Source organism: Podarcis gaigeae, assembly GCF_964106915.1.
Source record: "Podarcis gaigeae genome assembly, chromosome: 14".
Lineage (NCBI taxonomy): Eukaryota > Metazoa > Chordata > Lepidosauria > Squamata > Lacertidae > Podarcis > Podarcis gaigeae.
The window spans coordinates 35,161,509-35,182,839 of record NC_139690.1 but is presented as its reverse complement, the minus strand read 5'-3'; the positions used below and the strand labels follow the sequence as shown (position 1 = coordinate 35,182,839).

Sequence of the window (21,331 nt, the reverse complement as noted above, 5' to 3'; positions counted from 1 at the left end):
CAATCATGGATGTCAGGGGTTCAGGAGCAGAGACACAGGAGGGGGAGCAAATGGAGAGCGAGGAGGAGGAATCCGAGTGGGATGGAGGCAGTGACAGTGGCCAGAGTCATTCCACGAGCCTCTCCAGCGAATCGGAAGATTCACAGAAGGGAGCGCCGATGGCCAGGGCAAGGGGGGCTCCAGGGGGAAAACCCCAGGAGGAAGGGGCCAGCGGGGACTCCCTGAGCAGCAGTTGGAAATCAGGACCAGCTTCCCCACCAGAGCGCAGTAGGGAGGGGGAGTCCCAGGAATCGGGACCAGTGTTCTCACCACCAGCGAGAGGAGATGAGTCAGGTTTGACCACGCCCACATCGGAGAGCGGGGAAACGGTCAGGAGGAAGGTTACCGGCTGGGCGCGCGCGCCAAGTTCAAATGTACAGGCGAGCGGCACAGCAGGGAGCCCGGATAGGGAGCCAGGTCCTAAAGCCCGCCGGAAGGAAGGGCAAGACTCAGGGGGGTCAGCATCAGAAGAGTCCAGGAAGGAGGAAACCCCAGGGGGCAGAAGGACCCAGAGGAGGAAGGAACAGCGCAGGAGGTGGAGCCGGGCTAGGATCTTAAACTGGTGCGGTAGGGATAGTGATTCAGAGGGGACTTCGCCGATCTAGAGTCAAGACGTAGGGCTGCGCGCTCTGGGGTTTGAAATGGAAACTAAACTTCAATAAAGACTTTTGTACATTACATCAACCGGGCGTTGGTCCTCTGTGAGCTGGGACCTAGAGGCAGTCCTGACAGTAAGTCCCCTCTCCCTTTTACAACCTCGCGACGTGAGGGAATGCAGCGAGGGGCGAAGATTGGTGCTTCGCGAGCTCACGAATACCAGGCAAAATGACTACCGAAGAGCAAATAGCAAGCCTGCAAAATGCAGTGACACGACTGACCGCAGAAGTTTTGGCATCCAAAAAGAAGGAAGAGGAAGCAGCTGCTGCCTGCCAGGATCTGCGAACCAGGTTAGACGTGTTGACTACACAGGGGCTACCGGCACCCAGACCAGAGGGGATTGGGCTGGGGAAGCGAGGAGGGAGCCTTGTGTCTCATTTCGATGGGAACCTGCAGCAGTATCCTAACTTCAGAGTAGACGTGATTTATGCACTACAGTTGCTGGAGAAGGACTTTAGAAGGGAGGAGGAGAAAGTGGGCTTTATAGTATCTCATCTCCATGGAGAAGCTAAAGCATGGCTGCACAATCTTTGGAGAGATAAGGATCCAGCCCTCCAAAATGCGGCTGCCTTCATTAAAGCGATGGATGCGTGTTTTTTGTCAGAGATTGATGTGGATATCGCCAGGAGGGAGGTTCACGGACTAAGACAAGGCAGAGCCACTGTAAGACAATATCACTCCCGCTTTTTTGCACTGGTGAACGCGCTGGGGTGGGAGAGAGAGTCAGCTGTCGTCAGAGACCTGTTCTGGGAGGGGCTGAACGGAGCTGTGAAAGACAAAATTGCAAGGGGGGAGAGACCCCAGACCACCAAAGACGTGGTGGAGAGGGTGCTCACAATTGGAGTGAGGTTGGAAGAACGCCCTTGGGGCAAGGAGGAAGGGCGTTGGGGACGCACGCCAGCAAGAGCACCGCCCCTCTTTCCCAAGGAAGCGGCGCGCGCTCAATCCATGCCTCCGCTGGGAGGAGGTGAGGAGCCGATGGAGATAGGTGGTGCCAAGGCTCAGTCAGCAGCCAGAGCCCTAACGTCGGGAGCAGTCAAAATGAAGCCTCCTAGAGGGAACAGGAAGTGCTACATTTGCGACAGTGCTCAGCACATGGCGAAAGAGTGTCCCCAGAGGATTCACAAGCACACTGCAGCCTCAGCGACAGTAACAGGAGCAGTTCAGCAGAGTGAATCACAGCAGGGAAACGACAATGTCTGGCTGGAATCGGAGGCACTGGGGCCCAGCCAGACAAGTCAGTGAAGGAGTCCCCAGGGATATTGCAGCCCACGAACCCCCTCCCACCCAAACCAGTGGTGCAGCTCACCACATCCCTCCAACTTCCCAATGGGCTCACCATGGAAGTCCCCATTACCATTGATTCTGGAAGCAATGCAGATTTTATAGGCGTGGATTTCATCCAGCAACATAGCATAGCGCTTCTGCCAGCGGCGGTGCCCCTGAACGTCGTCACGGTGGACGGCAGAGAGCTACTGGGAGGGCAGGTGCTGCAGCAGACGCCGCCAATGGTGATGCAAATTGGTAATCACCGCGAAGTCATCAGCTTCAACGTCACCCGCCTGTCCGACACGCCCATTGTGTTGGGCATGAGTTGGCTGGACAGGCACAGCCCGGCATTAGCATGGTACCAGCGTCAACTGACTTTCTGCTCCTCCTACTGCGCAGAACACTGCATCCTAGCTAACCAGGAAGATGAGGGGCGTGAGGATGGACCACAGCTAAACTTGGGCATGTTGCAAGCTGTACCCAACAAGTACAAAGAGTTTTTGGAGGTCTTCTGCGAGAAGGAAGCGGACAAGTGCCTCCCCACAGACCCTACGACTGCAAGATTGACCTCCTGCCGGGGGCGACGCTGCCTACGGGGAAACTGTATTCCATGTCTGAGGATGAACTGCAGGAACTCAGGGAGTTCATAGATCACAACTTGAAGCGGGGTTTCATCCGAGAGTCCAAGGCGGTAGGGGGCAGTCCCGTGTTTTTTGTGAAGAAGCGGGACACGCCCCAAAAGAGGCTTCTAGTTGATTACCGCGTCTTAAATTCGAAAACTAAGCCCTCAGCCTTCCCTATGCCCAAGATCGATGACCTGCTGGCGACGGTGAGGAAGGGTCGCATCTTTACCAAGTTGGATCTGCGCGGAGCGTACAATCTCATTCGCGTGCGGGAAGGCGACGAGTGGAAAACGGCCATGTTTACGCCGCTGGGCACCTATGAATATAGAGTTATGCCTTTTGGATTACAAAATGGTTCCCACTGTTTTCAGGCCTTTATGCACCATGTCTTGGCGGGTCTTCTCTACAAGAAGTGCGTCTGCTTCCTGGACGACATCCTGATCTTCTCGGAGTCGCAGGAAGCTCACGAGAGAGATGTCAAGGAAGTCCTGCAGCGGCTGCGGGAGCACAGGCTTTACGCCAAGCTGGAGAAGTGCCAATTCGACAGGACGGAGGTGGATTTCCTGGGCTACAAGCTGTCTGACAAGGGACTCGCCATGGACAGCGCCAAGGTACATTCAGTGCTGGACTGGAAAAGCCTGCGCAATCGGAAGGAAGTCCAGAGGTTTGTCGGCTTTGCCAACTTTTATCGCAAATTCATCAAGGGTTTCGCTATGCAGACAGCGGCCATCACCGACACCCTCAGTTCCAAGAAGAAAAAGTTCATCTGGACGGAGCAGGCGGAGCAGTCCTTTCAGAAGCTCAAGCGTCTCTTCGCGTCCGAAGAACAGCTGCTACACGTGAACCCCAGCAGGCCCATGAGAGTGGAGACGGACGCCTCAGACAGGGCCGTGGGGGCCGTCCTGTTGCAGCAAGACCACCAGGGGGACTGGAGGCCGTGCGCTTTCTACTCCAGAAAACTCAGCAAGTCGGAGCAGAACTACACCATCTGGGACAGGGAGTTGCTGGCCATACATGCAGCCTTCAAGGCGTGGCGGCACTTCCTCGTCAGAGCCAAACACACGGTGCAGGTCCGCACGGACCATAAGAACTTGGAGTACTGGCGCACGGCGAGGTTCCTGAACCAGAGACACATCCGCTGGGCGGAGTTCTTTGCAGATTTCGACTTCAGGATAGAATACATCCCAGGAAACAACAACATCATGGCGGACGCGCTGTCCAGGAAACCGCAGTATCTGGAGGAGAAGGCGCCGGCGGCGGCCAAGCACATTTTCGCACCAAAGGCGTGGGCATGCGCTTCAGCCACGGTGGACCTGGACGCGGTACGTCGCGCGCTGCAGACGGACTCCTTCGCTCAAGCCAGGATGGAGGAGGTGCGCAGCGGCACGGCGAGGGGCGAAGACTTCCAAATACGCGACGGCCTGCTCATCCGCAAAGGGGCCCTCTACGTACCGGGAGACGACCTCCGCGCGAAAGTACTGCAACAGCTGCACGACGCGCCCAGCGCTGGGCACTTCGGCAAGGAAAAGACGGTGGACTTGGTAGCCAGAGACTTTTGGTGGCCGAAGATGCGGGGGGAAATCGCGGACTACGTCAATAGGTGCGACACCTGCCAAAGGGCCAAGCCAGTACACAGGCCGCAGGCGGGCCTGTTGGAACCGCTACAGACACCGTTTGAACCGTGGGAGAGGGTGGCCCTGGACTTTGTCACAGATCTGCCCAGTTCGAGGGGCAAGACAGCAGTACTCGTGGTAGTAGACTTGTTCACCAAGATGGCCCACTTCATTCCTTGTGCGAAGGTGGCCACAGCGGAGCAGACCGCTAAGCTGTTCATAGACCACGTGTTCAAGGTGCACGGCCTGCCACGGTCTATCTTGTCCGACCGGGGGCGCCAGTTCATCTCCAACTTCTGGCAGAAGCTAATGGGCATCCTGAACGTCAAGGTCAGCCTGGCGTCGGCGAGACACCCGCAGACTAATGGACAGGCGGAGAGGGTCAACGCCATCATGCAGCAGTACCTGAGATGCTACGCGAACCAGCAGCCCTCAACCTGGGTGGACTACCTACCGCTGGCCGAGTTTGCCTACAACAACACGAAGCACGTGTCCACAGGGGTGACACCGTTTTTCGCCAACAATGGGCGGCATCCCAGAACCTTCCTGGGTTTGGAGAAAGTGAGGGAGGGGGAGCCGCAGGGAGCAGAGGCCGTGGCAGCGGAGTTGCAGGAGGTCCACGAGCAGCTCAGGAGGCAGTTAGAGCTAGCAAAACAGGCTTACAAAGTGCAGGCAGACCGACACAGGAGAGTTGGGGAGGACATCCGGGTGGGAGACTGGGTCTGGTTAGCAGCCCAGGCAGTCCCGGCCAGATCGTTGGCCAAGAAGAAGCTAGGACACAAGCAGCTAGGGCCTTACCAAGTCGAGGCGCAGATCAACCCAGTGGCCTTCCGGTTGACACTCCCAGAGGGGTCCAGGATGCACCCGGTCTTTCATAGATCAGTGCTCACGCCCCACAAGGCACCTCACCGGTTTCAGGCGCCAGGGACAGCACCGAGCCCGCTCAGGGAAGCGCCCACGAAGGGGGGGTCGCCAAGAGGGGGGCCACTTAATGAAGCCACAGAGATTTTAGACTCAAGGTGGGGGGAGGAAGGGATTGAATATCTCCTCGCCACAGAGGACACCCCGGCCAGCGCCAACAGGTGGGTGCCGGATTATGCATTGGAGGAGCAGTGGCTCAAGGAAGAATTCCATACACTTTTCCCGCACAAGCCCATGCCAGCGGACTTTTTCGACGACTGTCTGTTCACACCCACACTCTCCGCCAGCACTTTCCAGGGTTTCTCTTCAGCTGAGGAATCGGCCCCGGGAGGCAGTTCCCCAGAGGGATCGCTCTCAGGGTTTGGCACGGGGGGATCTTATTGGTGGGAGGACCAACCCGAAGTGGGCTGGCGCAGAGACCTGCCGAAGGGACCCTGGGACGTGGGGTCACCTCAGGCGACAGGGGGAGAGGGGGTCTTGGGTGATTTGGGGGCGGCCTCGGATTTCGAACACACCGCCCGGGAGATGGAAGCAGAGGAGATCGCCGTCGACGAGCCCATGGAGGACTTCCCGGACTTATCCCGATGGCTGCACGCCTCGGGGGACGAACTGTATCCTGAACTCACCCCCACAACACTGGAGCACCCGGAACCTGCACCTGAAGAGGGGGAGGGGGAAGGGGGGCTTCGAGGGGGGGGGATGGATGTCAGGGGTTCAGGAGCAGAGACACAGGAGGGGGAGCAAATGGAGAGCGAGGAGGAGGAATCCGAGTGGGATGGAGACAGTGACAGTGGCCAGAGTCATTCCACGAGCCTCTCCAGCGAATCGGAAGATTCACAGAAGGGAGCGCCGATGGCCAGGGCAAGGGGGGCTCCAGGGGGAAAACCCCAGGAGGAAGGGGCCAGCGGGGACTCCCTGAGCAGCAGTTGGAAATCAGGACCAGCTTCCCCACCAGAGCGCAGTAGGGAGGGGGAGTCCCAGGAATCGGGACCAGTGTTCTCACCACCAGCGAGAGGAGATGAGTCAGGTTTGACCACGCCCACATCGGAGAGCGGGGAAACGGTCAGGAGGAAGGTTACCGGCTGGGCGCGCGCGCCAAGTTCAAATGTACAGGCGAGCGGCACAGCAGGGAGCCCGGATAGGGAGCCAGGTCCTAAAGCCCGCCGGAAGGAAGGGCAAGACTCAGGGGGGTCAGCATCAGAAGAGTCCAGGAAGGAGGAAACCCCAGGGGGCAGAAGGACCCAGAGGAGGAAGGAACAGCGCAGGAGGTGGAGCCGGGCTAGGATCTTAAACTGGTGCGGTAGGGATAGTGATTCAGAGGGGACTTCGCCGATCTAGAGTCAAGACGTAGGGCTGCGCGCTCTGGGGTTTGAAATGGAAACTAAACTTCAATAAAGACTTTTGTACATTACATCAACCGGGCGTTGGTCCTCTGTGAGCTGGGACCTAGAGGCAGTCCTGACAATGGACTTAGGGGACTCAGTCTCTTGGGGAATTGGGCAGAAAAAGCCAACCACCCCTATTTTTTTCCATATCAGTTTGGAGTTATGTGACCCCCGAGCTAAGGAGATAAGTAACTATACAACCTTTAGAAGACATCTGAAGGCAGCCTTGTACAATGGTACCTCAGGTTACAGACGCTTCAGGTTACAGGCACTTCAGGTTACAGACTCTGCTAACCCAGCAATAATACCTCAGGTTAAGAACTTTGCTTCAAGATGAGAACAGAAATTGCGTGGCGGCAGCGGGAGGCCCCATTAGCTAAAGTGGTACCTCAGGTTAAGAACACTTTCAGGTTAAGAATGGACCTCCAGAACGAATTAAGTGCTTAACCCGAGGTACCACTGTATAGGAAGTTTTTTAAAAAAATGTTTAATGTTTTATGTGCTTTTATATATGTTGGATGGGGGGTATAAATAATAAAATTATTGTTATTATTATGGATTAGGACATCCCATTTTCATTGGAGGGTATGTGTTAAGTGGATGGGTGTCACCAGGGGAGTGAAACACCAGCTGCTCCTGCCCTCAGCCACAGCCTCAGGAACAACAAGAAGGGATAGAGAGAAGTCGCCATCCCTGAGGTATTGCTACATTTCTTCACTTTATTTTTACCCAGCTTCCTACAAATGTTGATCGTTTGTGCCAGCAGCACCCACGGACTTGGGGAATGAACTCTCTGAATATCTGAAGCTTGTCAACCCTCTTGGCTTTGTGGAGGGGAGGCAATGCCTATTTAGGGGAATGAACTTCCAGTTCCTGAGGTCTGCTGCACGTCTGACTGCAAGCAGAGAGGCTAGTGCTCATAGGGCCTGGGAGGGCAGAAGGCAGGGAGCCCAACAGTAGGTGGCGCCAGAACCAATGAGAGGCAGACGCAACAAGGTCTAGTTTTGTCCCCATCCTCCTTCCTCCCGGCTGAATTCTACAGGGGCAACGCTGAGCCTATGCAGAAGGAGGAAGCGGACAGCTAGGGCCGCCCCCTAGACTGGTTGTTGTAAGAAGGCAGACAGGTGGCGACTGGCTGAGAGCAGGATGAAGCTGGTGGAGCAGTGGCTCATTTGCTCTAATGGAACAGCTTCCACCGCTAACCACAGTAGATGAGCAGAGGTCTCTCCCACCGTCTCTGCTGCCAGACCCACTACTGTTTGGATGGTGTGCCCTTCTCCATCAGATCAGGACTCACTTTAGGTCTCATTTAAATCCATGTTTTCAGCTGCAACTAAGCGGAACATACAGAGTCCAGCTCTGTGTAACTCTTAAGGACTGGCGTCTTAAGTCTGCTAATTTCCCTCTTTTTGATCTCTTACCTTTTGTGATTTCCAAGCCTGAGGGCAAAGACTGCCTCATCTTAAAACTGTGTGCTTCGTAAAACAAACTGCAGATGTCTTTAAATTGCCGAGTTGCCTCGAAATCATTCAGTATTGGGCAACGAACAAATGGTAATAATTTGCAGAAGGGTAGCCACCCATCAGGTGAGCATCTTCGTCCAATGCCATCCAGTCAGTTGTCTCAGGGAAGCAGATATCAAGTCCCCCTGACCAGGATGTTGTCAGCGGCTCTGGAAAGAATAGTTCCAGGGAGGGCAAAAGAGATAGAAGTGCCACTGACATTGGCTGTAACTTTTCAGAACTTGAACTCGTGCTTGTTTCCCCCTCTTCCCCCTCATTGCCTTTTCCTCATGTGTTTTGTCTCTTTTAGATGGTGAGCCTGAGGGCAGAGACTGTCCTGGCCCTGATTTCTGCAAGCCAGTCATCAAGTCTTTTTGGCTAGAGAATGGGTTATGGGTTGTAAGTGCCATAAATAAATAAATAAACAATAAATATGCTTGCCAATTCAGGAATACACCATGCATCTGATGAGAGAGACTGTGGTCCAGGAAAGTGCTTATGCCACAATACATTTTGTTAGACTTTAAGGTGCCACAAAACTCTAGGGGAAGGCCTGACAGGCAGTAATAAGACAGATGTTTTGCACCAAAAGGTCTCCTAGGTTCAACCCCTGAAATCTTCAGTTAGGCTAGGAAAGACCCCTTGTTATTTGCTGCCAGCAAATTGTAGGCACTTTTGTAAGTGATAAATAATAATGCTAATACAGTACTGCTGCGGTTTGCTGTTTTTCAAAACTCAGTTCCTGCTGGTGGTTTTTTTGAAAAGGTGTGGGGAAAAAACCATGCTGAGGTTTGGAAAGACATGATGGGAAACTTGGGGGGGGGGAGCTGCACCCCCTCCCCTTCATAAAGCTGTTCGATAGCGCAAAAATGTGGCTAAATGTACACCCTGCAAACAGAAGCCAGACACAAGGAATTTTTTTTCTTTCTTTTCTCTTGCAACCAGCAGGTACATAAAAATTCATTCTGGTCAACAGTACTCAATTGATAAAAGTTGCACATCTGCAAGAGATTCAGGCTAAGTTAAGAGGGATACAGTGTAGAAAGCTGGCGGTGGTTTGGCAAGTTCCTTGGGTGAGGGTGGGTTTCTCCCGCAGAAAACTTTGCTGCTGGGTCTCAACTGCACACTAGTGATGGCTGGTGCCCATTGGGACTGGTAGGGTGGAAGGCAGGGAGGCCAACAGCAGGTGAAGCCAGAGCCAATGACATGTGGAGTTGCTTCTGATTGGTTGATAAGTAAGGAAGCAGGTAGGCAGGAGGTGCCTGCAATTAGCCGGGCATAGACCCATTTAATAAACCAGCCTCACAGAGCACACACACCAGAAACGCAGTGAGGAAAGGAAGAGTGAGAAATACAAAACTTGCGTATGTAGCTCATGTCTCACTTTTCGCTGCATAGTGAAGAGGGACCCCTGGAGTCCAGAGGAAGAGTCAGGTATATCCTTCATGCCGTACAACCAATGCATGCTACCATCAGCAGCAATAGGTAAAGGGACCCCTGATAATAATAATAATAATAATAATAATAATAATAATAATAATAATTTATTATTTATACCCCACCCATCTGGCTGGGTTTCCCCAGCCACTCTGGGCGGCTTCCAACAAAACACTAAAATACGATAACCTATTAAACATTAAAAGCTTCCCTAAACAGGGCTGCCTTCAGATGTCTTCTAAAAGCTTGGTAGTTATTTTTCTCTTTGACATCTGGTGGGAGGGCATTCCACAGGGTGGGTGCCACTACCGAGAAGGCCCTCTGCCTGATTCCCTGTAATTTGGCTTCTCGCAGCGAGGGAACTGCCAGAAGGCCCTCGGCGCTGGACCTCACGATGGAGGTGGAGACGCTCCTTCAGGTGGGTCCAGTCGTGGCCGATTCTGGGGTTGCAGCGCTCATCTCGCTATATTGGCCGAGGGAGCCGGCATACAGCTTCTGGGTCATGTGGCCGGCATGACTAAGCTGCTTCTGGCGAAGCATAGCAGCGCATGGAAATGCAGTTTACCTTCCCACAGGAGCGGTACCTATTTATCTACTTGCACTTTGACGTGCTTTTGAACTGCTAGGTTGGCAGGAGCAAGGACCAAGCAACGGGAGCTCACCCTGTCACAGGGATTTGAACCGCTGACCTTCTGATCGGCAAGTCCTAGGCTCTGTGGTTTAACCCACAGCGCCACCCGCGCCCCTATCAACAGCAATAGGTAAGGCTAATTTTCCTGATACTTTGGCCTATGCTATGATCTCACCTGCACACAAAAAACCCAAGACACTGAGGTGGCAAAAGTGTTATTGGGCAGCAATACTTCCAACTGCATATGGGGGATTTACATGAGTGTGTGTGTGTGTTTGAGAGAGAGATGGGTAGGTGAGTGAGTGGGTGGATGCCCAGTGAATATTTTCCATGTGGAAAGATATAGCCACAAGAACCACCCACTTACTTACTGAAACGATGCTGCCCATGAACTGTTTTTCAACCTCTCATCTACTGTTTGTGTGAACTAAATCTAAGGATCAAGCGACACATGCTTTTCAAAATACATAAATAACTTCCTCTCTCTTTTAAGAAATGGCAGCTGTGGAGACCTCATATCAGCGTTGGGATCACAACATGCAGCAAGAGTCCCCCCCCCACTTCCTATCCCACCTCCTCCTGCTTTTTGCCCCCCAGGGGTGCTATATGCATCACCTTCAGGGGAATTAGCAAGGAGGGATATTTAAAGCAGGGAAATGGAGTGGAAACCAGCCCCCCTGAGCCAACATAGCCAAAGTTCAGAGGAGATGGGAGTTGGGGTGTTTGTGTACAGAGGTCCCCCACTTCCCCATGGGTTCCTCCCCTTGTTCTTTGATCCTGATGAGGCCCCCCGCTTGGAGAGGTGTTTTTCCTAATGCAGAAGGACTGGTGCACATTAAACACTAAGCCTTTTTAAAAAGCAAACTTAACATAAAACTGCAGTTGGTCCTGATGAATTGCACTGATGTGTAAAGAAGGAAAACAGCAGGTGCATATAAAATAACATGAAAATTGCCACTCGTACTTCAGTTCCAAAACAGGCATTAGAGAGGCAGACAGACGCTTGTACTGGGGCTGAGGCAGAGAACCACACACCCATTTTCACTTTGCCAGTGACTGCATCTTTGACAGGGAGAAGTATTAAATACTAAGAGCTGGCCCTCCTTTTACAAGTGGGAAGCAATGGATATTATTGCCACCTGCAACTGGAAGCTGACTTGTTTTCAGGCTACCCAACCTTAGGCCACAGACAGCATTGATATACCTTGAAGGGATAAACCAGGAAGCTACAAGGAACTTGGGTGAGATCCTGCTACAAACACTAGCTTGCGACCTGGAATGATGCTCAGAAGAGATGCTGGGTGGAAAGCCAGCTGCTATTTACCCCTTTGGGGTGAAACCTTAACAGATGTGTGCCTGGTAGAATAAATAAAACTGCAATGCACTGGAGCCTAGTCTCTCGAACACCCAATGTTCTTGAATACATTTGGGTGTTTTTTAAACAAACGTATCTTGGAGGGTTGCTTTTCTTTCTTTCTTAGATATCAAAATCTACTGGGCATCAAATATTTATCCAGTGTGGTGGCAGAGATGACAGAATATGAGTGTTTTGGGGGGTTTGGAGAACAATGAAGCTCCAAGGGCATAAAAGCACTGTGCTTATTGCTGCCACATCAAAAGCAGCTACAGTTCAGAGGGACTACTGGAATCTAAAGGAGGGAAGTTTGCAGTACTTCGCAAGATGCAATCTGGGAGTTAAATGCTTGTTTTTGCAGATCCATAAAAAAACCACCGGTAAATAACATGCTGGGTCATCTATCAGCCAATGAGCAATGCTCGGTGCCATTAGGTAATCAGCAACCTATAGACCAAATCCTGGCCAACAAAATCATCACTTTGCCCATGACCTCTTTAACCATCACTCTTAAGCCAGGCCTTTGCCCCACACTTAGGGACTTCTTCAACTTCTAAAGCATTCTCTGGATGTTGTTGGATTTTAGCAACAGCCCAGGACAGAAATTTACTAGGCGAAGCTTTTTCTTTGGCTATTTCCATGCCTCAAAAAGCCCATCACCTGCATGGAAGCCTAGCATTAAAAGGCCCAGGAGTGGCAATTTGAGGCTTAGCGCATCATAGCTCCAGAATATCTGCAGACGATTTTGCTGATAGGCAAAATGGCAGCACAACATGAATCACCTAGTGATTGTTTAGGAGAGTTCAAAATGCCATCATCTGCTCTAACCACCGCAGACATCTTTCCCAGAGGAAGCAGATCCATGGGATCTCTGTGGATCTCCTGCTTAGTTGAAAAGCATTCCCAGTATGCCTGCAGACAGTCTCTGTGTGTGCGTGTGGTGCTACAGGAAAACCCAAAGAGGACCCTGAATGTCATTCACACATTCTGAAACAGCACAAGGGGGCAGGTTTTGCACCAAAGAGGGAGGGCTCTAGAATTTTGTTTCAAAACCAGCTGTAAAAGTACAGGCTCGGTCCCGTCCTTCAACATGTTGTAAAACCGCATCTGAAAAGCATGGGCACTGAAGACTTAAGATGTAACCACCAAATGATTTGATTTGGCTCCCTGCTTAAGGTTTTCCCAGCAGAAAGAGGAGCCTCAGGGCAGGGAGACACAAAAGGACTGTGGAGCAGAGAGGTTTCTCTTTGGGGCAAGCCAGAGATTTATGCTGAGAGCAAAAATTAAGAGATTATCGAGAGGAAAACTCCAGTGAAAGAGAAACGAGGGTTTCCCCACTCATTTGACCAAGGGGACTTGGGGGTGGGGGGACACCTACATGCTACAAGGAATCTGGAGCTACCATAGAAAATTGGCAGCCCCACAGCAAAGGCCCCCACCCCTCCCACTGTTGTGATGCCATTGTGGTGTGCAGTTCTGCTACCCAACACTGTGGGGCAGGAATTGGGGGTGGGGTGGGGGACAACACAAACAGCAGCGGCATCAGGTGTGGTTGTGACCAGGGAGCACTTGACATCTCCTTGGTGAGAGCTGTAGTCCAAAACATCTGGAGGGCACCAGCTTGGTGAAGGCCGTGCTAAGTAAACATTTCCTGGATTGATCAGCTGCCTGGTAGATACAGGTGAGCCAGGCTCAGTCGACAGCTGTGTCCGATGCCAAGCACCAGCAGCCGGTTGTGGAAACACTGTGTTGCTTAAGGGAACCATGATACAGTGCGGTCTTCCCACAGCTATACAACCCAACTGTCAGTGATTTTCTAATACTGGGAAGGGCCTTAAAAGCATAGACTTGTGCCACCCAGCGAGGGATCCAGCAGCACCATTCTAGGCCGACAATTAAAACTGCTGATAGCTGCACATCTCAATATATCCTAGTGAAAGATGGCTGGGGGCCATCTTGAAGGAGCTCTTCCAGACCCAAGGCTCTCTGTCCCCCTCTCTCCCCCCCCCATTGCCCTGTGCCACTGCCCCACACTCTCCTTGTTACTCCCAGGATCCAACGCACTGGCTGTCAAGGCTGCTGGATGAGAGTGCAATACGTCCTAGATGAGACTGCAATACGTAATGCAGCACCGGGAGGAAACTACTGGGAGAGGGAAGGGCTGGGACTGGGGTGCTGGCAGTCACTGGGAAATAAATTGATGTACGTGTCAGATGAGGAAGTTGGCTAGCCTGCCTGGCGCTCCCATTAACACCACTTTAGGCTCTTCTGCGGCTGGCTATTGGCAAGGGAGGTGATGACAAAGGGGAATGCTTTAAAAGCAGGTTTTGTTTTAAACTGTCCAGAGCGAAAGGGGCTAATGCTGTCCAGTCCTCTGAAGCACGCTCCCTTCTACAGCAGGTGGGAGATGAGCAATGGACACTGTGGTATATTGGTCTTATTGCCGCTCCCCTACCCCAAGCTCTTAAAGAAAAAGGTCAGGCAAAAAAGGGATCTACCTGGAAATCCCCAATACTGGTAAGTTTTATTTCCTTGGCGTTGATAGAACGGCGGTTCACAAAGCTCACCTGATATACGAGTGCCTATTTGCAAGCAATCCTATTGGGGTGGGGGGAGAGGAAACAGCAGAATTAGCCCAGCTGCAGGTGGGAAGAGCTGGGATGGTTTTTGCAAGCACTGTAGCTGTGGACAGGGAATGAACGCCATCACTGTGGCAATAGTTGCTTCTCATCTCTACCTGTATCTTGGTACACATAAACCAGGTTTTATCTTTTTTTGGGGGGGGACCTTTTGGCAACCCAGCTGTTGTTGTACAACATCTCCCATCAGCCCAGTGAGACCAAATGGGCAATGCTGTTGATCAACAGCTGGAGGGCAAAAGGTTTCCAGCTCCTGACATTTAATGGTTCCCCTTGTGTGGAACTGGTCCTGCCTGCACAGCTCAGTCTGAAGAGAGGTATCTTTATTCTATGTGCAGTTTGCATCCCAAAATCATGCAGGGAGAAGGGTTGAGATGGAAACTTCCCCATGTGGAGATAGCACAGGGGAGGAACCCAACAACCAACACCCCTCGCCTATCATGTTAAGTGTGCAGGAACAGTTGATTATTGTATCTGGGACTAAAAGATTCCTTTTTTAAAAAAAATTATCCGAGCTGTTTACTAGGGATGCAGAAATATGCTCCGTTTACCATGTACATATTTACACAACTATTTTAAAACAAAGGGTAAGTTTTAAAAAGTAGGGCTTGAGAGAGGGAGCCCTGCCACTGCAAGAGCAAACCCTACTGGAAAAAGAGACCTCTTTATCTGTCCTGGCACCTTCAAAACAAGGGAGTGTGACACACAAAAACTGTCCTGGTGACACTCTTCCTGATGGGATGAGGAATGGTGGGCCTGTTAAAAGATGTGTGCCCTACTATTGACCCAAACACACTCTGGGACATGCCGCCATTTCCTCATCCTCCAACACCAGTGCCACAGCTACCTCTTCCTTCCTAACCTGTTGGGGTCTAAAACAGAAACTGGGACTGCTGAGGAGGACAGCCAACCAGACACACTGAGGCAGAGAGTCAGGGGGCTTCCTAAACCGCCTTTGGGTCCCTCAGTAGGCTTTTTAGGGGGAGTATCTTGCTCACAGTGTGGCCCAGAGGAGTTACCTTGGCCTACCCTGGACAACTGGGGCCCTGGGGACAGGGGGACTTCCAGGCTGCCCATAGCAAGAGACCCAGTATAACCACTCAAAATACAGGACACGGTGCAAAGATGAGAGAGTACCGGGAGGCACATTGTGCCTGAGGGCAGCATGCCAGAGATCAGACTTTTAAGCTACCACCTGCAGCCTTGGTGGCCTTCTTTTGCTGCCTCCTTCTTGTCAGTTACATCCCAACAGAGGCCTGTGTGCAAAGCTCCCTGATGCAAACGGTGCTCCAAGAAGAATTAAATGTCCCAGAAGCCTCTGAGCTCTCCCGGGATGGAAACAGTGTACTGAAAACTCATCGCTGCAGAAACAGGATGCTGGAGAAGAGGTTGGCTGGACGGTCCTCCTGCTGCTGGAGAGGAACCAGGGATGTAACGGCACAGACAGCTTTCCTGAGGTGCCGCCTTGAGTTTCCCCCCACTGAAAGAAAGGTTTTTGTTTTTTTAAAAAGCCATTTAGCTGCAAGACAATCAGATGCGGTAAAAGGTTAAGGGGAGCCTTGAGATATGTCAAGCAGCAGAGTGGATTTCCTAAAGCTATTGCTGGAAGGAAAGCGGGGAGCGGGGGACAGTGTCAGCACTCCCTGAGTGTGGGAAATGTACTTTTTGGGGATGGGAGGAAATGGGTGGAATGAGAAGGCGAGTCCTGCCCATGCCAGCTGGATGACTCTAGGACTATTTCTGCTTTTGCTGGTGAAATGGTCGTCTTCCTCCGACACCACCTTGCCCCGCAGGGAGAGTCAGGGAGGAGGAGGGGGAATCCAGTCTTCGGCGGGGTGTGTGTGTGTGTGCTGTCTTCTTCCCCTGGCCTCCATTTCTTCCTGGGTGTGCAAATGAAGCTGGTGTTCTACCTTCGGGTGGAGAAATGGCAGAGGAGGAGGAGGAGAGAAGGAGAAGGCCCCGCTTCTCCTCTTGTTTCACTTATTCTTCGCCATCACCTTGTAGAGTGTGACTCCCACAACGGCAGCGACCGTAGCTCCCAAAGCTACCCGGATCCAGAAAGAGGCGGCTCCCAGGTTGATGTCGTTCAAGTGCCTGCGAGGCAAAAAAGGGAAGCAGCGTTTCAGCCCAAATGATAAATGCAAACAGGGGTGGATGGAAGGAGGAGGAGGTGTATGGTCGTGACTTCCCCCCAAGTATGCTGGGAAGTGTAGTTTGTTAAGTGGGCTGGGCGTTGTTAGGAGACCCCTAGTCCCCAAAGAGAGCTACAACAATTCCCAGGGTTCCCTAGGAAGAGGGACTATTAAACCACTCTCAGGACCCATAACAAACTACACTTCCCAGCATTCTTTGGGGTAAGCCATGACTGTTTAAAGTGGCATCATAATGCTTTAAAGGCACAGTGTGGCCTGAACCATTTCTCTTTATGAAGGCAGAATGTTAGGTTGTTGGGGTTGTTTTTTAAAAAAAGCATGGAGTCTCGCAAACAAAATACTAATGGGTCCTTTCCCCCCGTCACTCGCTATTTACACGCCAGGTAGGCTGGGCCAGAGGCATTACGCTAACACTTTGACCTAGCAGGGGTATAAATAGCGTGGCAAGTTCTAAATAATTTGTAGCAGAAAAGAGCTATAGTTGTGCCTTTCTAGGTCATGCTGCTGTGGCACCTGTTCCCATTAATGGAGACCCACATGAAAGGGGGAGGGAATCTAACTTGAAAAAGCAGTGATCTATCTCTGCCTCTGGCACGAATTTTATGCGTTTTCCTAGGGAGGGGAAGGGGGTTAGGCAGGAAGGGTTGTTTATGCTGCTAGTCCTACGGAATACTGTCTGAAAGCCTGAAAGCAGCAGACCATTTAGCAAGCCTAATTTGTTGCCGAGGAGAAAACAGCCCCTTCCATGTAGGAATGGTGTAGGGAAGCATCACTTAGCAAAGACAGTCTTGCCTTAACAATCCTGACCCTCACCTCTCACCTATCTGCAAGTGCAGCAACCAACACACCTCAAACTTAATGGCTGTCACATTTCAGCATAAAGTGTCAGGAATGAATACAGGTATTCAGACTTGTTCTAGAGGCGTAAAATTGGTGCAGGACTGGGGATAGCCATGAGATATTTATCCAAGGTTTGGGGAAAGGTAAAATGGTCAGAAGGATACATGAAGCAGCCCGAAAGGAAGCTGAAGCAAAGGGGTAAATGAGGCAGGGTTAATAATATTGGGAGAGGAGAAGCAAGGGCTTAAGGGAAAAATGGGAGGGGGGAGGCACTCAGCTACAGCTCCCATCCTGACAGCTACATTTCCAGCATCCAAATGTGATCTATACCGAACAAGACATGCTGGTTGGTAAAAGGAAAGATTTTTTTTATATATATAAAAAGGTCCTTGTAAACAAAAGGATATCATTAGTCACCCAGAGCATTTTGCTCCTAACTTCCCTTCAACATAACATTAATTTTATTGTATTGCCTCCCTTTTCTTCTTCACAGGCATATTAGTAAGATTTAAGAATTGTGGCATAAATAAATAAAGCTCTTAATGCAGGGCCCGAGACTGGCTCAATCTCCCCTGCCCTTTTTGGTTTAACTGGCTATAAATAATGGATTTATCATACTCCTTGGGGAGAAGCTTACATCTAATACCGGCGGGCAAAAAGCAGCGCGTTCCCTCGCAAGCTCCTGGCTTGTTAAAATAACTGACTAGGCCCAAAGCCGCCATCGCAGCGTTGCTCCCAGAAGATGCCGGCTGCAGGGTAAGAACAACAGTGCTGTTCGCCAGGGCCAAATAACGTTCACGATGCTGGGATGGCAAGCTTTTGAGTCACGCAGAAATCCTCTTCAGGGTGTGCATTGAAAAACAGGGTTAGGAAAACTCTTTCAGCCCGAGGGCCACATTCCATTCTGGGTAGCCCCGAAGGCCGCATAAATTCACCCAACCAAAGCCCAGCTGCCCACTGAGGAGGACTATAACTAGAAGGAGAACGTTACTAACGGGAAGGTGGCAGCCGTGGCCAATTTGGCGAAGACGGCGAGGCTGGGTGGGCCCTGCCCACTGCAGGTGAAGTAAAATGGGGGCGGCTGGCGGTGCTTGTAGCAGAACTCGGCCGGCGAGAGGCCATGTTGTGGCGACGTCTCTGGCAAGTCTGCCTTGCAGGCCACGAAGAGGCAAGGGATCTGCCCGTCTATGTAGTGCTGCTGCAGAGGAGACAGTTAACAAACAAACATCAAGAGAGGCTTGTCTGCTGGATCAGACCACTGGATCTGGCCCTGCGCTCTGATCTCACCAGATGCCTCAATGGCAAGCCTGCAGGCAGGTCTCAAGCGACACCACACAACAACTCAATTATAAGAGGAATAAAATTGCTTTGCTGCTGCCAAGAAACCCTTGCTGATCAACTGCAATTATCCAGAGATCTACCAGCAGATCCCAATCTACTTCTTGTTCACCCCTGCTTGTAGACTTGTCTCCCACCAGTAAACCTACTTGGGTGTTCTTGAAAGCACCGGCCAAGCAAAGTGTGCTCCTAACCCCGCTTCCCTGGGAGTAAGCTCCACTGAATTCAATAGGACTTACTTTCTGAGGAGACACAGTTAGGATTTGCACTGCTAGCCGTCAGTCTGAACAGCCGCTCCTCAGCCAAATGGGGAGCAGGGACAAGGGAAGGAGTACCTTATAAACGCTGGCACAATAGTTGAAAGACTTGTGGTCTGTCACATCGTACAATAAGCAGGCAACGTCGCAAGCTGCATCAGACGCCTTCGCAAACTCTGTCTCCACATTAATCTCGTGCAGCTGGCAAGAAATACAGGGAGGAAAGTATATCTGAAGCATTTCAGGACAGTCTTTCTTTTAACATAAAAAATATCTCTCATGTCGCTTCTTCTGAACAAGGGATGGCATTGTTCATTCTTACCAAAAGAAACACAGACTTCAGGTAACAGATGCACAGGCAACTTGTACACTTAATGATGAATAGGCAATGTTCTTCCAGCTTCTGCTGCCCCTATCATTTCCCCCCTACTTCTCTCTCTCCCCCCCGCCACTAGAATGTAGACTGGAAGCTCCTTGGGGCAGGGACCTGTTTTCTATGTCACTTGTTACAATGCCATATATATTAATGACACGAAATAATTATAATAGCTATGAATATGGTAAAGTATATATTTCTTTAAATAGTTAACAGGAGCAAAGAGCAAAGTATTTTATTTACTGCCCTCACAATCTGCTTCTACATGGATGAGTGTCTACCAGAAGTCCCTGGTTCCTGGCCAGATCTGTGCCTGCCACATTAGCTGCTCCCAGACCACTCACTGCGTCCTCTGAAGAGCTACTCTGGGTATCAAAATTGACATGCCCCCCCCCCCGCCGCCCACATTTAAGAGAAAACATTGGAAGTAATACCATCAAACTGTTTTTGGGAACCACCACCCTTTTTTTCAAAAGTGGTGTACAATATATATGTTGGAAATCAAGCCTTTATCAGGAGAAACTGGCAACTCTCCCAGGCACCCGGCATGATTCCCTGTTGACCTCCCTGGCTGCATTCCCCAGCAAGATCCAGGCTAGGTTGCGATAGGCGATTCTTCTCAAACGTGAGAAGAACACCCCCCCCCCTCTTTCCTGCCCCCTGGCAGGGGAAAGAGATAGACAGAAATGTATTTACATGCCTTTTATTTCTGTCTTTGCAGCATTACAAAAAACACGACTGCTCTCTTCAAATTCCAGCAGTCTAGTGACAAACACTTCCTGCACTTCCTGGACAGGAATAAACGGAAGAGCTCATATTACACTCTGAGCTAATTCCGGTGCTTTGCACTGTGAATTGACTGTCCCTCTGTTTCCCACAGGCAGTCCCAACATTCCCATTATGTTTTGCTTTCAAGCTAGCAGTTTGCAGCTGCATTGCTTCTATATCGTAACAATATAGACCTCCTTGGGAACAGTAATTCAAGAAACGCCTATTCAACAGCCCTCTCTGGTCCAGATGGGCAAACCCACTTTGCAGCCAATGACCAACTGTATCACAGAGCTAGGGGTAGGCAACCTTTTTGGCGCCACAGGCCAGATCCTTATCAGCATAAGGCCCTACGGGCCAAATATGAGAGGTAAGTGGAACATACTGGCTTAAGCAGCCACACCATGAAATATTTAACACCCCACTCTCCCCTTAGTTGATGGGCAGGAGATTAAATGTTGCTGCACTGGCTGCAGGGAACTGGTGTGAACAGCCGCTGCAGTTGAACCTCACTCCCACCCCACCCATCAGCTGATGTCACTGACCCAGGTGGGCGTGGTTTTGCGAAAATGGGCCAAATTGGAACATCTAGCTGGCCAAGACTGGCCCAAGGATCAGACGTTCCCCAAGCGTCACAGAGAGAGAATCGCCACAGAAGTGATGTTCGTGTGTATGGATATGTGAATGATGATGTACCTAACTCTCTTAGGTTAAAGGTGGGGTAAAGAAGCATTGACATTTTTATGACAATTGACTAAAAACTAACTTCCGTATTTAGGACTTAAGATCACTGTAAGTGAGCAAACTTACTATCAGATGCTTTTCCTGCCCATTGACTTGCACTGTGTTAATTGAATAGAAGGACTCCTTCCCCTCGGATTCCCTTTGGGCCTGGAAAAGGAAGGAGGAGGAGGGATTATTTGTATTTTATTTATTACCCACAGGTTCATCACTCAGGAAAGAACAGGCAGCAGAGGACAAGAAGAGAGACTTCTAGACTCACAGCCAAGTTCTTCCCAAGGAAGGCTTGCAGGAATGCAGTCTTGCCAGCACCTCGGGATCCAATCACTTTGCACAGGAAAACATTCCGATGTGTCTGGCCCTTCTCCAAGTCAATCCTTTTCTCCCGTGTAACTGGAGCAGAAGAAAAGAGGGGCTGGGTAAAATGATGAAGCCTTTCCTTCCTTCCTGCTGCTGGGGACACAGCCTCCAAGCAAGTGTTGTCTTTGCTGGACAGGAGGCAGCTATGATTTTATGGGTGCAATGCTACTGCAACGCGCTCTACGTGGGGCTACCTTTGAAGGTGATCCGGAAACTACAACTAATCCAGAATGCGGCAGCGAGACTGGTGACTGGGGGCGGCCACTGGGACCATATAACACCGGTCTTGAAAGACCTAAATTGGCTCCCAGTATGTTCCCAAGCACAATTCAAAGTGTTGGTGTTGACCTTTAAAGCCCTAAATGGCCTCGGCCCAGTATACCTGAAGGAGCATCTCCACCCCCATTGTTCAGCCTGGACACTGAAGT

The 21,331-nt window shown here is 51.0% G+C and overlaps 1 protein-coding gene across 1 annotated transcript in view; it reads right to left on the bottom strand.

The window, feature by feature from the left end:
- Positions 1-13,926: 13,926 nt before the first annotated feature.
- Positions 13,927-21,331, bottom strand: part of RHOT2 (ras homolog family member T2) — a 29,333-nt gene continuing 21,928 nt past the window's right edge. The window contains exons 15-19 of the mRNA XM_083710851.1: positions 20,806-20,936; positions 20,613-20,693; positions 18,737-18,859; positions 18,059-18,261; positions 13,927-16,164 (exon numbers count right to left, since the gene is read on the bottom strand). Coding sequence (XP_083566977.1) covers positions 16,047-16,164; positions 18,059-18,261; positions 18,737-18,859; positions 20,613-20,693; positions 20,806-20,936 — 656 coding nt within the window. The 3' untranslated portion in view covers positions 13,927-16,046. The remainder of the gene's footprint in view (positions 16,165-18,058; positions 18,262-18,736; positions 18,860-20,612; positions 20,694-20,805; positions 20,937-21,331) is intronic.